The sequence below is a fragment of the Arvicanthis niloticus genome, chromosome 10, assembly GCF_011762505.2.
Source record: "Arvicanthis niloticus isolate mArvNil1 chromosome 10, mArvNil1.pat.X, whole genome shotgun sequence".
Taxonomy (NCBI): Eukaryota; Metazoa; Chordata; class Mammalia; order Rodentia; family Muridae; genus Arvicanthis; species Arvicanthis niloticus.
The window spans coordinates 42769122-42783391 of NC_047667.1; the positions used below are offsets into that span (position 1 = coordinate 42769122).

At 51.0% G+C, this 14270-nt stretch overlaps 1 protein-coding gene across 1 annotated transcript in view; it reads right to left on the reverse strand.

Moving 5' to 3' along the window:
- Positions 1–220: 220 nt before the first annotated feature.
- Positions 221–14270, reverse strand: part of Lhx4 (LIM homeobox 4) — a 40843-nt gene continuing 26793 nt past the window's right edge. The window contains exons 3-6 of the mRNA XM_034513628.2: positions 8429–8631; positions 3663–3817; positions 3167–3338; positions 221–1057 (exon numbers count right to left, since the gene is read on the reverse strand). Coding sequence (XP_034369519.1) covers positions 663–1057; positions 3167–3338; positions 3663–3817; positions 8429–8631 — 925 coding nt within the window. The 3' untranslated portion in view covers positions 221–662. The remainder of the gene's footprint in view (positions 1058–3166; positions 3339–3662; positions 3818–8428; positions 8632–14270) is intronic.

Genomic DNA, 14270 nt, shown 5'->3' on the forward strand with positions numbered 1-14270 from the left:
TTTCTTGCCATCAGGGGTGCCATAACATAGATGGGATGTTTTTTAAACCCAGACTGCCTCTGGATCGCACTTGCAGGTGGGAAAGAGTCATTATTTTCACAGCAGCAAACAGAATAGGATGGGTCATTTTTTTTTTTTTTTTAATATCAAACTGTGGCCATCAGTGTTTTTACTAGCCTTTAATAAACTGACTTTATTTTGAAAATTAGGGTGTAATCAAGGTGGTCCAGAAACCATTTTATTATTCTCAAGGGCCATGGTGCCTCTCCCTCAGGAATCCTGGTTCTGGTGAGAGGGGTGATTTGGGAGGCCAAGTGTGAGATGCACCAGCTGGAGCAGAGTTCCCAAGGGCTAAGGTGGCCTGTCAAGGTCACCTTGTGCTGTCCAAGCACTGAGCAGCCAAAGCGTCTAAGCAGGGCGGGAGGGGAGGGAGCCAACAAGCCAGCATCCTTAGAGTTCTAGGCCATCCACCCCTGTGCTGTGGTAGAGATGAGGCTGCTCTCCTGTCTCTTCCCAAGAAAGCAGTATCCTAGTGTGGTCTCCGCCTCCTAGGAGCCGGCCGAGGACTTCCATTGAAAATAATGGAAATTCACACTGGTGTACTTTTGATCCTTGAAGACATTCTCTCACACCAGGAGGACAAGTAAGACGGCGAGGAAAGTCTAGAAAGGAGGATGGTCCATTTCATCGAGCCAAGAGGCTGGGCTAGTTGGAAAATCAGGGTAGCCTACACTGCTTCCTGTTGAGAGGTCAGAGGTGGGTCCCCCAGCCATGGCTCTCAGTGTCTGGCTTACTCCCTGCCCTGCATGCGCAATGATGCCCAGATTACTGTCCACTGTGTAATCCAGCCCATTGAGCAAAGGGGCATGGGACGGCAAGGACGATATGGAGGATGGAGACTGGGGGATTCCATAGGGGCTCCCATCCCTCAAGTCCTGATAGGATTGTCCTGTCCCATCCATGGAGAAGTTCCCATTCATTAACTGTCCGCCTGAAATGTCCCCCACGTTGCCATAAATCCTATTGGTGTGGCCAAGCTCTGAGAGTATTTGATCTTCTGTGGACAAAAGAACGGAGATTTATTGTCAGTGCCCAGAACTCCTGTGGTCCCCGATCCTCACAACCACAAGACAATGACCAGGAGGGATGCCCAGGGACAGCAGCTGCCTCCCTGCCAAGCACAGGTCAGACACCAACATGTCAGCCTGCCATCTAGAGGCCAACCGACCAAAGGGAAAACGAGGAATGCCTGTACCTAAATCCCCAGGCCCCATGGGCTGGAAAGAGGCTGGCGAGCTTGTTGGTCTGGAGTAGCTGAGATACCCCTGGCTAGCCTGAGGAGTGTGAATGCCTGCCAGAGTTTGGTGGGCCACAATCTATCACAAATGGAAACTCTGCTTTCAAATCAAGAAAAGTATTTTGTCTGCTGGTTGAGAAGCAGGCCTATATGAGAGAGGTGGCTAAGAGACATTCTCAGGCCTGTGTGTAAAATCCTGACCCACCCGAAAACGGTGGGGCTCGATACCAAAGAACTCAGTTTCTTTCTCTATCCAATAACCTACTTACTGAGGATAAAGGATGGCTCGATTAAGGTAAATGGACCTTCTGGTTTCTTGAAGAATTTCATTAAGGGGATCTAATGGAATTTGCTGAAAGAATTTCTCTCTCCAATAGAGGTGAGCAGGTTTAGTCTTAAGAATTACAAGATTGTGTATTACCCAGAGAGAACATGCTATACCCAGAGACCCACCCGCACCCAAGAGAAATGAGCCACGAGTGTTAGTGCTACTCTGTGTTCCAAGTAGGGTGTGGAGCGGCTCAGATGGGATTAACCTGTTTGCCCAGTCTTGCCAAAAGGCCTGGGAATGACACAAATCTCCTTGGCCCTCCTTGGGTCCTAAGCACTGTGTTCTAAGAGTTGGGGCTCAGCAGACCCCTGGGCTGTGGTCAGAGATTTCAGTCCGAGCTATGGTAACAACTTACTCCAGTCTCCTCCTTTCCTACATCTACCTGGCCTCACACACTGACTCCTACAAAAGGCCACTGTGACTAGACTTCAACACCCTGTCTCTCTGATCCCCACATTCCACTCACCAACATTAAAAAAGAGGAACCACGTGTCATTCGAAGGGAGCAGGAAGGTGGAGATTAGAGTCCGCCACTGTCAAATGGCTGAGTTGGCCCTACACCTGGTACCTGCCGTCCCTGTGATAGGCTACTATGGAAACAACCATGCCGGCCATTTTTCTTCATGGACAGAGGTGTGTTTATCTTTCCCCAAGCACATCCACAGCTGGGTGTGTCCACAGAGGCCCGTGACAAGTCTGTGACATGGGTAAGGATGACATTCCCCAGGTAAAGACTAAGGCTCCGGAGAAATGGATGGCTTTGACAGAGCTACACTAGAAATCGGGTTTCTGATCCTTGGTACAGGACTCTGCCCTCCCTACCCAAAATAAATTAAATAAATAAATAAATAAATAAATAATCTTCTGTATTTGAGGGCTCAGTGACCAAGAGCAGTCGTGGTTATTTGTAAACAACCTGAGGACCCACTCATGCGGTAATTTGCAATCTCGCTGATGCACAGATTTGAACGTAGCGCATGCTGCAAAGCTTGTGTGCAGAGGACAGATGGAGTGAGTGGTGGGGGGAGGGGTTTCAGAAACGCAGCCAGTTCCCCATCATGCACTCACATTATTGATTTCCCTGGAAAAGGCCTGTTGAGCATGTGCTCCTGCAACCAGGACTGGAGGACCGGCTTAGTCTAGGGGACCATGGGAGGAGTTCAGTGTCCCTGCAAAGGGGAGAGGTGCAGGAGGGCTGGGGCAAAGACTGAGACATGGCCATCTGCTCACAACTGTGTGGGCTGCTGAGGGCATCTCTGGCAGCAGGAAAGTGGGAGGGGCCTCTGGGCCAGGACAGGGCTAGCCTGGGTCCCCAGGACCCCAGCCTCCATAGCTCAGCAACAGAGGTCTGTTCTATTGCTCTCTACTCCTCACCCCTTCTGGAAGGGCCACTAACACCCTTCCCACCCTCTACTGAAAGCCTAAGAAAACCCTGTGCCCAAGAGGTTATCATCAGAAATATCCCTCCTGCGGGCAAGGATTAGTGTCCCCCAGGGTCTCACCTAGGGCCTCGGCCTCACCCCTCCAGCCCTGCTCACCTCTGAAGCTCAGCTCACTGTCACTAACCCCACAGTCCTCTGCCGAGCTTTCCTTCTCCTGCTTGCTGCCTCCCCGGCTCCTCTTGACACTCTTGTAGAACTGGCCCCAGCGGTGCCGCCCTGCATCCTTCTTCAGCCTTTTCTCCTTGGCCCTTCTGTTCTGAAACCAAACCTGCCACGAAGCACAGGGAAAACATTCAGGGGTTACATAAAGACCCAGGCCACAAGACTAACACTCAGGAGGTACCCAAAGCCCCTGGACCCTCAAGGCAGGTAGCTGAAAGTGGGCCAGGCCAAAGCTTTGGTAGTGTGCCAGAACAAAGTGCCGGGGGCCCACTGTCTCTTTGCCTGAGCCTCGCACCCCAGAACTCAGCTCTCTATACACTAGTGCCACCGCTCACCAGGTGTCACTCATGCCCAAGTGTCCTTCAGGTGGGAGACACAGACCTGCCCCAGGCCTGGATCACTCAGGGGCAGAGCAGTGCAGGCATCTCACCTGTACCACTCTCATGTCCAGGCCTGTCTCGGAGGAGAGCTGTTCTCTCACGTGCCGGGCAGGCTTTGGAGAGTTCTTGTAAGCATTCTTTAGTGTCTCCAGTTGCTTTGCTGTGATGGTCGTCCGTGGCCGCTTGGCTCCAGCCTCCGAATCATCTGTAGTGAAAACCACCTTAATGGAATCAGCTGAGAGGAAGTAGCCGGGCCTCCTCTGCCCCACTTCCTTCCTCCAGACAAACGGGGGTATGGGGGGGAGGGTGTGGGGGGAAGAATAGGCAGCGTCCTGTGGGAGTACACCCTACACAGGGACACTGTCATGGGGAATACTCTGCTCAGACACCCTCTCGGGCTGTCAAAGGAAGGAGCCAAAATGTAGTCTGTCCTGAGCTGCTTCAGGCCACCCGCCCCTCACCTCTTCAGAGTCTCCTGCTCCACTGGCCCATCCTAGGCCTTGTTGACTCTGCCAGCTTAGCCGGCCGCACAACTGAAGGGAGCCTCCACCTCCCCAGTCATCCATGTTTATAAATGGTGGATCAGACCCACTTACCCCCATCCCTGGAGTCATGAAGTCAACTTAATGCTCAAAACTCGTAAGACATATTGAATAAAATACACATTGTCCCATGAAACATGATCACGGTGTTGATGAACATGTAGTTGAAAAGTAAACTAAAGTTCAAACTGTGGGTCACAGTCAAATTATCTGAAAAGCACACATTAAGGACTAGTTAAGGGCTAGTTAAGGACTAGTTTAGGGCAACACACTGGTCAGCAAAAGTCTTCAGTAGGTTTCCAGTAGTCAGCCTCAAGTTCTCGTTAGCCCTGGGTTGTTACATTTGATCACAGAGTGACACCCTGGGTTCAGTGATTCACAATGAGGTGCAGTTTGTCTGTCTCCCAGACCTTAGACTTGGCTTTGCCCTGCATGTCTGGGGGAAAGCTAAAAACAGAATCAGCAAGAAATAAAATAGCCCCCACTTCTCTGGGCCCCCACATGTGTTCTTGCCTTTCTCCCTACCCTTTTCCCTCTTCCTTTCCATAAAAAAAAAAAGCTCTTATTTAGGAACAATAATAGCCAACATTTATTATGTGCCTACTGTATACAGGCTTGCTACGAGACTTACGTGCATTCAGTCCCTGGTTCTAGGAGATGCTGGGAGCCAGCACACTACCCAGCCCTTCCCAACAGATTTACAGAGCTCACAACATAACACTGTTTGATGATGCAAGTCTAAATTATATAAACGAAGTGATGTGCTTTCAAAATATGCAGATGGCCTTCACATAAAAACTTCCAAATCATGAAACAGGAAAAAAAGTTTAAGCCTGTAGTCCCAGCTACTATAGAGGCTGAGGCAGGAGGATCACTTGAGCCCAAGAGTTTGAGGCCAGCCTGGCCAATACAAGAATCCCTTCCTCAAAAGAAATAATGTGTGTGTGTGTGCATGTGTGTGTGTGTGCACAGCACTGTGTGTGTATGTGTGTGTCAGGGTGTGTGTGCGTGTGCATGTGTGTGCGTGTGTGTGTGTGTGTGTGTGCGCGCGTGTGTGTGTGCGCGTGTGTGTGTGCACGTGTGTGCGTGTCAGGGTGTGCATGTGCACAGCACTGTGTGTGTGGTGTGCATAGCAGGGTGTATGTGTGTGTGCATGGCAGGGTGTGTGTGTGTGTGCATGGCAGGGTGTGTGTGTGTGGCAAGGCATGTGTGTGTATAATTGTGGCAGGGGAGGGGACTGAATTCCTGAGAGTCACTTAGTTTCAGAGCAGGTTGGCCAAGTGAATTAGGAAGCATTTCCTCACAGCCCGTGTCCGTGCCCTTCACCATGGCGGTGGCTGGTTGGTACAGCAGCACTGCCCACAGCCATGGGACTTTCTTCATGTGATTATGGGAACTATTATGCTGTTATTTTAACATTCGCTGTTATTATAATTTAAAATCTTTTTTATATCCTATAACAATGTCATCCAAGTATTCATTAAGTGGTGGTGGCAGCGCTCGTGCTGAAAAATGTACCCAAAAATCAATAACTTTGGTGCGGAAGTTAGATGTGATAAAAACACGATGAGGAAGGCCAAGCAAGACCGCGACACCCCGGGCTGCTAATTTAGGAGAGAGCATTCAGCAAGGTGCCGGAGATAATGCTGAGAAAATAAAAAGTAGCACTAAGGCAAAATACAGTTTGGTTATGGATCGGTGTGACTGCAGAATACACCCCCACAATGCACACTTAGAGCACTAATTCCTGTGGAAAATTAGCCTTAACATGTGTTCATTTTGAATTATGCAGTGTCTCCTAAAACTTGTCCCTGGCATAAAACACAGGATCATTTTATTGAAAATGTAAATATTGAAGGTGATGAGACGATTCCCACTGCGATGCAAACCACTGACATGAGACCCTTTGTTTAGCTCAAGGGAGGGAATTATGAGCCTAGAAAAGGTTTAGAAAAACAGGAAGGAATGACAACTAAAAACAGCCGAACATCCCCTACCATGTCAAGGTCCCTGCATGGGAGAGAGGCCCTAGCCTATTCGACAGCTAGAGGCGAGGGACACTTGGAGGCCAGACCTTCCTTCCCCTGCTGGTTTTAATCCTTTAGCAGCTTCACTTCCCGTCCACATTTCTCTCTGCTAGGCCCTTGCTCTTATTTCGAATTCCCTTTTATAACCAACTTCCCAGTTAGCCCCAGGAGACACCCCAGTGTGGCGAGGCTGAGACTTAGCTAGTTAAACAACTTGCCAGAGAAACTCCAAGCCTGTAAGCTGCCCACCCAGCCTTGGGTGGCAAGACCAGTGTCCTACAGAAGGCTACAGTGGGACAAACTCCGTCCATGAGATGACAAGGCCTGTCATGTCGTTCTTGCTTCCCCTGTGACCCTACTGACAGCCTCCCTCCTCTCTGGAATCATCCACAGCACAGGAGGCTGTGGCCTGAGAACACACAAGGTCAACATGAGGTCTTTGACAATGCAAGGCAGGACAGGCCCAGGAGAGGCATTGCTTTCGTGAAGGTCTGGTAGAGGTCATCAGAGTTCTGGACTGCCCTGTTATCTCTGTGTCGACACCCTCCTGTGACATCCTGGTGGATTTCAAAGCAACAGCATGGAGCTTTAAGGAACTAGAGAAGTGGTTCTCAACCTATGGGTTTCAACCCCATGGGGGGGGGGGCGTCACCTAAGACAACTGGAAAACACAGATACGAATAGTACGAATCATTTTACCGTAGTAAAATTACAGTTCCAAAGAGGCAACAAAAATAATGTTATGGTTGGGGGTCACCACAACATGAGGAACTGTATTAAAGGGTCAGAGCCACTGAACCAGAGTGAATAAGTGCTTCAAGGCAGAGGGCTGAGAGGGAGCTATAGAGGTCCCTGACCCCTGCGGGAAGAAGACCAATGTCATCAGTCCACCAGGAGCGGCCAGAGCCAGGAGTCCCCAAGAAAGAGAAGGCTCCTGTCCCATCTTGCCACAAGCCAAAGCCAAGGTTGGCCCCAGTGACTTACCACAGGGCCCTAAAGAATTGCCTCAGCCTGCTCCCCACCACCAAAATCTAACTTCTCCATGTATTTATCAGACCCAGATAACCTGGGTAACTGAGCCCAGGAAAGAGCTAGAAAGAAATAGTGAAGTTGGTTGATGGTTTGTTTCCATCAAGCCCAGACCATTGACAGAGCTGCCTTCCACAGAGATACCCGGAGTTGATAAAAATGCTAGTCAGGGGTAAAGGTTCTAGGAGTTGTGGCTTAAGAAGCCTAGATTGGGTTTGGTGGAATTCTGGATTAAGGTGGGGTATGATACCCTCGCCCTACTGGCAGAGCTGTGAGGGAGAAGCAAAGAGCCAGGAGTGCTTCAGGAAAGTGAGAGTCAGGACTGAACTTCCTGGAGAGACTATGGGGAATGCATGGGTCTGAGCCCTGTTCAGACAGCAAGAGCCTCTGTCTGCTCTCTGAGGCTCTGACAAGGAGGACAAGCACAGCAGCTTTTCAGGCTGCCTAACTGAGGCCAGGTTCACAGGGGTGTCTGGGAAACATTGAGGGGTGACCTCAACCTATACTGAACTGTGAGTTTCCACTGCAGTGCGGGCTGTTGCCTTGAGGTGAGGTAGAGGCCATCAGATTGTTAAGTCTCCCTAAACATGGCTCCTCCCAGTGATTTCCCTGACTGACTGACTGACTGACTGACTGACTGACTGACTGACTAACTGACTGACCAACTGATCATCTGTCTGTCTGACCGACTGTCTCTCTGTCTGACTAACTGACACACTTGCTCAAGCTTCAGAGCTTCAGGCACTCAAGAGTCAGTTCCCCTGAGGCTACAGTCTGAGGAGAAGGAGGAGACAACTGAAAACAAGCCAACCCTGCAAGTCCTGTAGCTGCTACTGGCTGCATCCTGTGAGGAATGAGATGATGAAGGTATGTATTCCAAATATACCCCCACACCTCCCATCAATCAAGCTCCCAGGCACCCCTCAGCCCACCAGCTGTGCTCCAGGCAAGGAAACCAGTGAGTTGACGACTGCATAAGGACCTTAGCAGCTCCCAATAACTACAGTTATTAAGGCTTCACAAAGCCGGCAAGGCCTGAGGGTTTGGGGGGTTGCTCAGAACTGAATCTCACCGCGGAGCTCTGGTTACAATTCTTGGACTGAGCATCTGCAGTGTCCTGAGGGCTGGACAGGAGGGACCGAGAGAGGCTGGCACCTCAGTGCAGAGCACACAGCCTGCAAGGCACTGGAGGAGCGTGAGCAGGGCCACTCTGCTTACCGTTTTGCTTGGCTGTCTCGTAGTCTTCCTTGCACACTAGCCGGCCATCCTCCATAAGGTAGAACTCATCCCCTGTGGCCAGTTGCCGGTTGCAGATGATACAGGCAAAGCAGTGCAGATGGTAGACAAAGTCCTGAGCCTTGCGGACCACCTGGGTCGGGGGGATGCCCTGCTGGCAGGCTGTGCATTTTGTGCCAAAGCGCCTGTCAGGGCAGCAGTAAAAGAAGTAAAAACAGGGTGGTTGGGATTGGGGTCTCACCAACCCTCTCCGGCCCCACCACGCCCGTGTTCAGGGAACATCAAAGTTTATGTCCCCTGAGCTTTATTGCTTTGTGTCCTGGGTGCTGTTGCAGCAAACAAGGGGGTGAGGGGTTGCTCAGAGCCAGAGTTAGCAGTTCCCTTCCAAAAGGCTGACATCCCAGGGGCCACAGGGAGACCCTCACTGCATGGAGGCAGTGGGAGAGACTTCTGAGGGCCATCCAGAGCAGGAAGTCACCCTTCACCTCCTGCTTTTTTGTGGTGTTTCTTTTCCTAAAAGACCAGCCTGCTAGGGAACCCTGTATGCCGTGGGACACTCAGTCTAGCACACCTAGCCTTCTACAGGGTTTCCCATAGGAGAAGCCCTGTGTAGCTAGCCGGCTGAGGGACAGTACATGCGTGTGCCCACACACTCTCAGGAGGGTGAGGCTCTCCTGAAGTCTTCACCTCTTCCTTCTGAATGCTCAACCCCCCCATACACACACACACACACACACACACACACACACACACACACACACACACACTAAGCACACAGTTGGCCCAGGAAGCCACACTATCAAAGCCTCACTATACGCTCCAGTCTGCGGATCTCACTTAGGAAAAGCCTGCTTCCCGCAGCTCTCTGATTGAATGCTTTCCAGACTGGCAGGAAGGCAAGAGGATGCCACCCACTGCCACCGTTTACTGGGGCTAGCGAGGGAAAGGGAGGATACATTGAAAGTAGCATCCCAGTGAGATCTTTGAAGTCTATCTCCAAATCCCAGACATGGACACACACAAAGCCATAGCAGTGGCTGCAGAAGCCAGGGAGAAATGCTAGGGTCAGGCAGCAAAGAGGGTGCTTGGCCACAGGTAATTCTTTCCCAGTCTGGAAGGAAAGAGGGAGGGAGGCAGGAGGGGCTGGGAAGCTGGGGCAGAGTTTAAAACAGCAATCAACCTAATTATTCATGACACTTCACACAGCAGAACTTTATCTTCTTCAGGATGAGAGACTTTGCCTAATGGATCTGGGGAAGGTTTGATTTTAATGGTCCTTTTAACTAATGCTTATAGGCAGCCTGATTTCCCCTGAAAGGACAGTACATATTTCATCCACATTAATACCAAATAAATTAATTATGGTCATGGCTATCATGATGAATCCCAGATTAATGCAGAATGATGGGTCTCTTATGCAGCAGTGATACCTGCTGAGGGGGCTGCATGGGCCTGCAACAGGCTCGGACAGCTGTGGCTTCGACAGCCCTCCCCCAGCATGGTGTCCTGAAGAGAAGTGGGGGTTTCCATATCAAGAGTAATTCCCCAACAGCCAGCAGTGCAGCTGCTTTTCTGAAGCGGTATGAGAAAGGAGCTGGGTATGAGGGGCTGAGATGTGCCTCTAGAAAAAGCTAACTGCACAAAGCAGGAGTTTGGGGTCTTATGAGCCCCCCAAATTGATCAGAATCCTGCCTCATAGGCGCCTGGGCTTTTATAAGACATTCAGAGGGATGCAGAACCCAGAAGAACAGTTCCTCTTTGCTGAATTAAAAGAATCAGAGGCCGTTCACAGAGGGTAAGCGTGAGTGTGGAGAGCTCGAGGCCAGGTCTGCACCAGCCTCAAGTGCCCAGAGCATGGGTGACGTCCAGGCTTCCTCCACAGGCAGCGAGGCAGCAGCTGCTCCTGGTTTACACTCACAAGGCAGGACAGCTCTGTCCCATGTGTGTGAGCGGCCGTGTGTCCTTCTGTGTGGGACAGTGGGACAGGAGGCAGACAGGACCGAAGCCTGTATCTGTGTCACTAGAAAATGTTCTCAATAGTTCTGCATGTTTGCCATCAACCCCTGCTGATGAACAATGTCTCTGACACGCTCACCACAACCCTTCCAAGGAGCTCCAGAAGGAATGGGGGTGTCCACCCACACCTGCTGCTGAGGATGCTGAGGCAGAAGCCTCTCTCCAGGGAAGGCCTCTCTAAAGCCAGTCCTACCGAGGAGGAGTGGGCTGAGGGGAGACACCAGAGTAGAGCAGGACCCTGCAGCAGCCTCTCTCACAAGAAAGCCTCCTCGGCTGGCCTCTAAGAAACCGCCAGGCTTTCAGTAGCCAGAAGCCAACTGACACCAGAGCAACAGAGATGTGAAAGATAACCGGGGATAAATTTAATCTCCTCCGGACAGTGATGCATGCTCGAGGGTGGAAGTGCTCAAGGAAAATGAAAAACAAATGGACTTGCCCACCGGCGTTTTTCAGCCATTGAAGCAATTTTTCTGATCGTGGGATTTATACCAGTGGGAAGTGGAAGGGGCCCCTTGATACCTTTTTCTCCTGAAGCATGGCCAACAGGATCCTTGCCAGGGGCACTTTGTGCACTGCCTTGGACCTGGAGCTCCCCTGGCCTGTCCCAGCCCCAAGGAGCACTCCAGCCATAGCCAGTTGTCCCAGAATAAGTGGGGTGGGGCAGGTTGTATGTGACAAAGACAATGGACTCTAGTGTCCGATATCAGACCAGGAATAGTCACAGATGAAGAAGCTGTGGCAGGTGACATATTTGTCATGTGACCAGAAAAAAAAAAATGTAACGCACTGCCATGTTAGAAAATCCAGAGCCTAGCCTGGAGAAATGTCTCAGTGGTTAAGAGCACATATTGTTCTTGCCGAGGACCTGAGTTCAATTCCCAGCACCCGCCAGGCAGCTCACAACCGCCTAAGAGCTCCAGTTCAGGAAGCTAATAGCTCTCTCACCTCCTTAGGCACATTCGCAAACACATACACACACAGAAATAAAAATTACTGGGCCCAAGATAAACTAAAACTCTAAGCATAGCTGCTATACAGACAGCCAATGGTCCCAACAATAGTCTGACTGGATTTGAAGGGTTCTGGGGTGAGGGAAGAGGTGGACAGAATGCGGCTTCTGGGGGGTTTCCCAGGCAGCACCCACCCTGCTGCTGTCACCAAGTATCTACTATGAGCAGTCACTGCCTACTCCACAAATCCTCACCCTGGCCTCACTCTCAGAAGGCCATTCCTGCCAACTGTGCCTAGCTAAAGCTCATGGGACAGCAGCTAGAGCTTATTCAAGCACAGAAATGCACAGAGGGGCTGTGGCCTGTGGCCTGGGGGAGGGAATGCCCAGCATTCCCAAGATACTAGGCTTAAACAGTACCACACAGAGAGAGAAATGGATGCTAGGAAGGACTTGCTGATGGTTCCCTTCCATCAGCCCCTCTTCCTATCCTCACGTAGCATGCAGTAGGGATGCAACCAGACCCAACGAACAAATGAATGAATGAATGTATGAATGAATGAACAAACTCCTGAAAGGTGTACCTGAGTAGCCAGGGAAGAACGGATCCCAAGGGAAAAGCAACAGCTCCCATTGAAGGTTTTTCTAGTGAGGACATAACACAGAGTCCCATGCTGAAGTTTTACTAAAACAAGGACAACTACTGCCATTGTCACCAGTCATCCCACAGATGTCCCCAGAGTGTCCCAGCTGAAAAGTGGGTACTGTACCACCTTGTAACAGATGATGAACTGGGGCAGAGGGAGGCCTGATGCTGTTCCAGCTTGCCAGCAGCAAACGAGAGAACCAGGATTTGAACTCGATACCGCCTAAGCAACACAGGTGGCACACAGCCAGCATCAATGACAACAAACACAGACCTAGTGCCTGGGATGGCTTAAGATGCTGGTCAGCTGGTTAACTGAGAGTCACCTGGGAGGTTAGTACAGACTCTGTGACTCTGAGGGTGTTTCCAGAGGGAACTAAATGGCAGAAGACCTGCCTTAGTGTAGATGGCACCATCTCATAGGATGGGGGTCCTGGGTGCAATAAAAAAGGAAAGGCTGGCATGCAGGTGATTGCTCCAGCTTTCCTCTCTACCCCCTCATCAACACAAGGCTGGCTGCTCCTCCATGCCTTCTCCACCACAATGATATGGAAGCCATTATGAGCCAAAACAAATCTTTCTTCTTTCGAGTTGCTTCTCTCAGGGATTCGTCTCGGCAACAAAAAATTGGTACAGTACCCCTGACTAAAATCAAGCTTGAACACAGGACCCCATGTCCCTCACACAGCCCCAGAAGCACCTGAGCCATGGAGTCCCCAGTCCTATAAGGCAGGGTCATTGTAGTAGCCCTCACCCCAAAGTATGTGCACAGACCACACAGCTCAAGGGCTAAGGAAGTCCCAAAGACATCAGAGCCATCTCTCAGTGCTACCTCTGACCCCAGGAAGGGCCAGTCCTTCTGTCCTTGTCACCCCTGGTCTGTGCTCCTGTCTCTGACAACCCTTCTGATCTTGCTGGGGCTGGGCTGGGGCATTCACCAGTGCAGGGACACAGTCACAATGTCTGGAGCCTATGGAAAGACAACAGGGGGAAGTCCCTACAGACACAGAACTTCTAGGACACAAAAATCCTACCCTACAGACATCCCGCCCTTCGATGGTTTTAAGCGCTGTCACGTGACCAGATCCACACAATGGTTTGTGGTCACTGAAACAGCACTAAGTGTCCACCAAGTGTTCACCAAGCTCCTATGCACGGCAGACCCTGCGAATACACAAGCTACCACTCCTCACAGCCAGGACCTCACTTCAGCACCCTCTCTTCCCCATGACCCTCACTGTCACCCCAGCACCCCGTACTCAGTCCTTGGTGACTATAGTACCCAACTCAGCATCGTACCTGCCAGCACCTCTGGTGGCTTCATCACACAGGCCTCCTGTGTTCCCCATTTTGGTACATGATCTCTCCCAGAAGGTCATAGCCTTCACCCTTCCTCAGCTGCTCATTCTGACAGTCTACCCAAGACCTTGTCCCCAGTCATCCCACTATGGGGTGACATCCCCCTGTTCACTCTTCTCACAGTGCACTCTAGCACTGACTCCAGGATACTGTGCTGTCACTGCCCCTGCCTCTGCCTCTCACACTCCAGCCCTGTGGCCTCAGTTTTATCTCTGTCCAGCAGATTCCACATCCATCTCACTAATCCTTCGCTCACACCCCATGGCTTTGCTGGCTTCTCTCTACCTTCGCCGTCCTCTCCCCACAAGCAGAGGTGTCTTGAAGGAGAGCAGAGCTGAGGAAAAGTATACCACTGCTCAGGCCTCCTATAAATAGTGATACACACCCCAAGAGAACCCTGGAAATCAACATAGTATAGTTCCTGACTTTCCAAAGAGTGGCCCTAGAAGGAGGTCTACCATGTGTTACCCCAACCCACTCTCCCAGCCACCATGGTAGCAGGAGACTTTCCTGGCTTCCTACAGCTGGCCTGAGCTACTACTGTTTAGAGTCAACACTTCCCTTAGACACAGGGTGCCTGATTCCCCAGGCATCTGTCCCCTCTGCCTTGTACATCACTCTACCAGCTTCCTTGACCCTTCCCTTCAGCACACAGGACACATGACACTATTTCAGATACTTGATCCTACAATGGTCATCTACCACCCATTTCTCTACGACCCCTTAGAGCAAACTCCACACCCCACGCCACCTTCTACACAGCTCTCTACTTTGGCAAACTCCTCTGAGGCGGTCTAGAATCGATGACTCCAGTATCCCCGGGCCAGGCTTCTCTTGAATCCAGCCACTCGGTG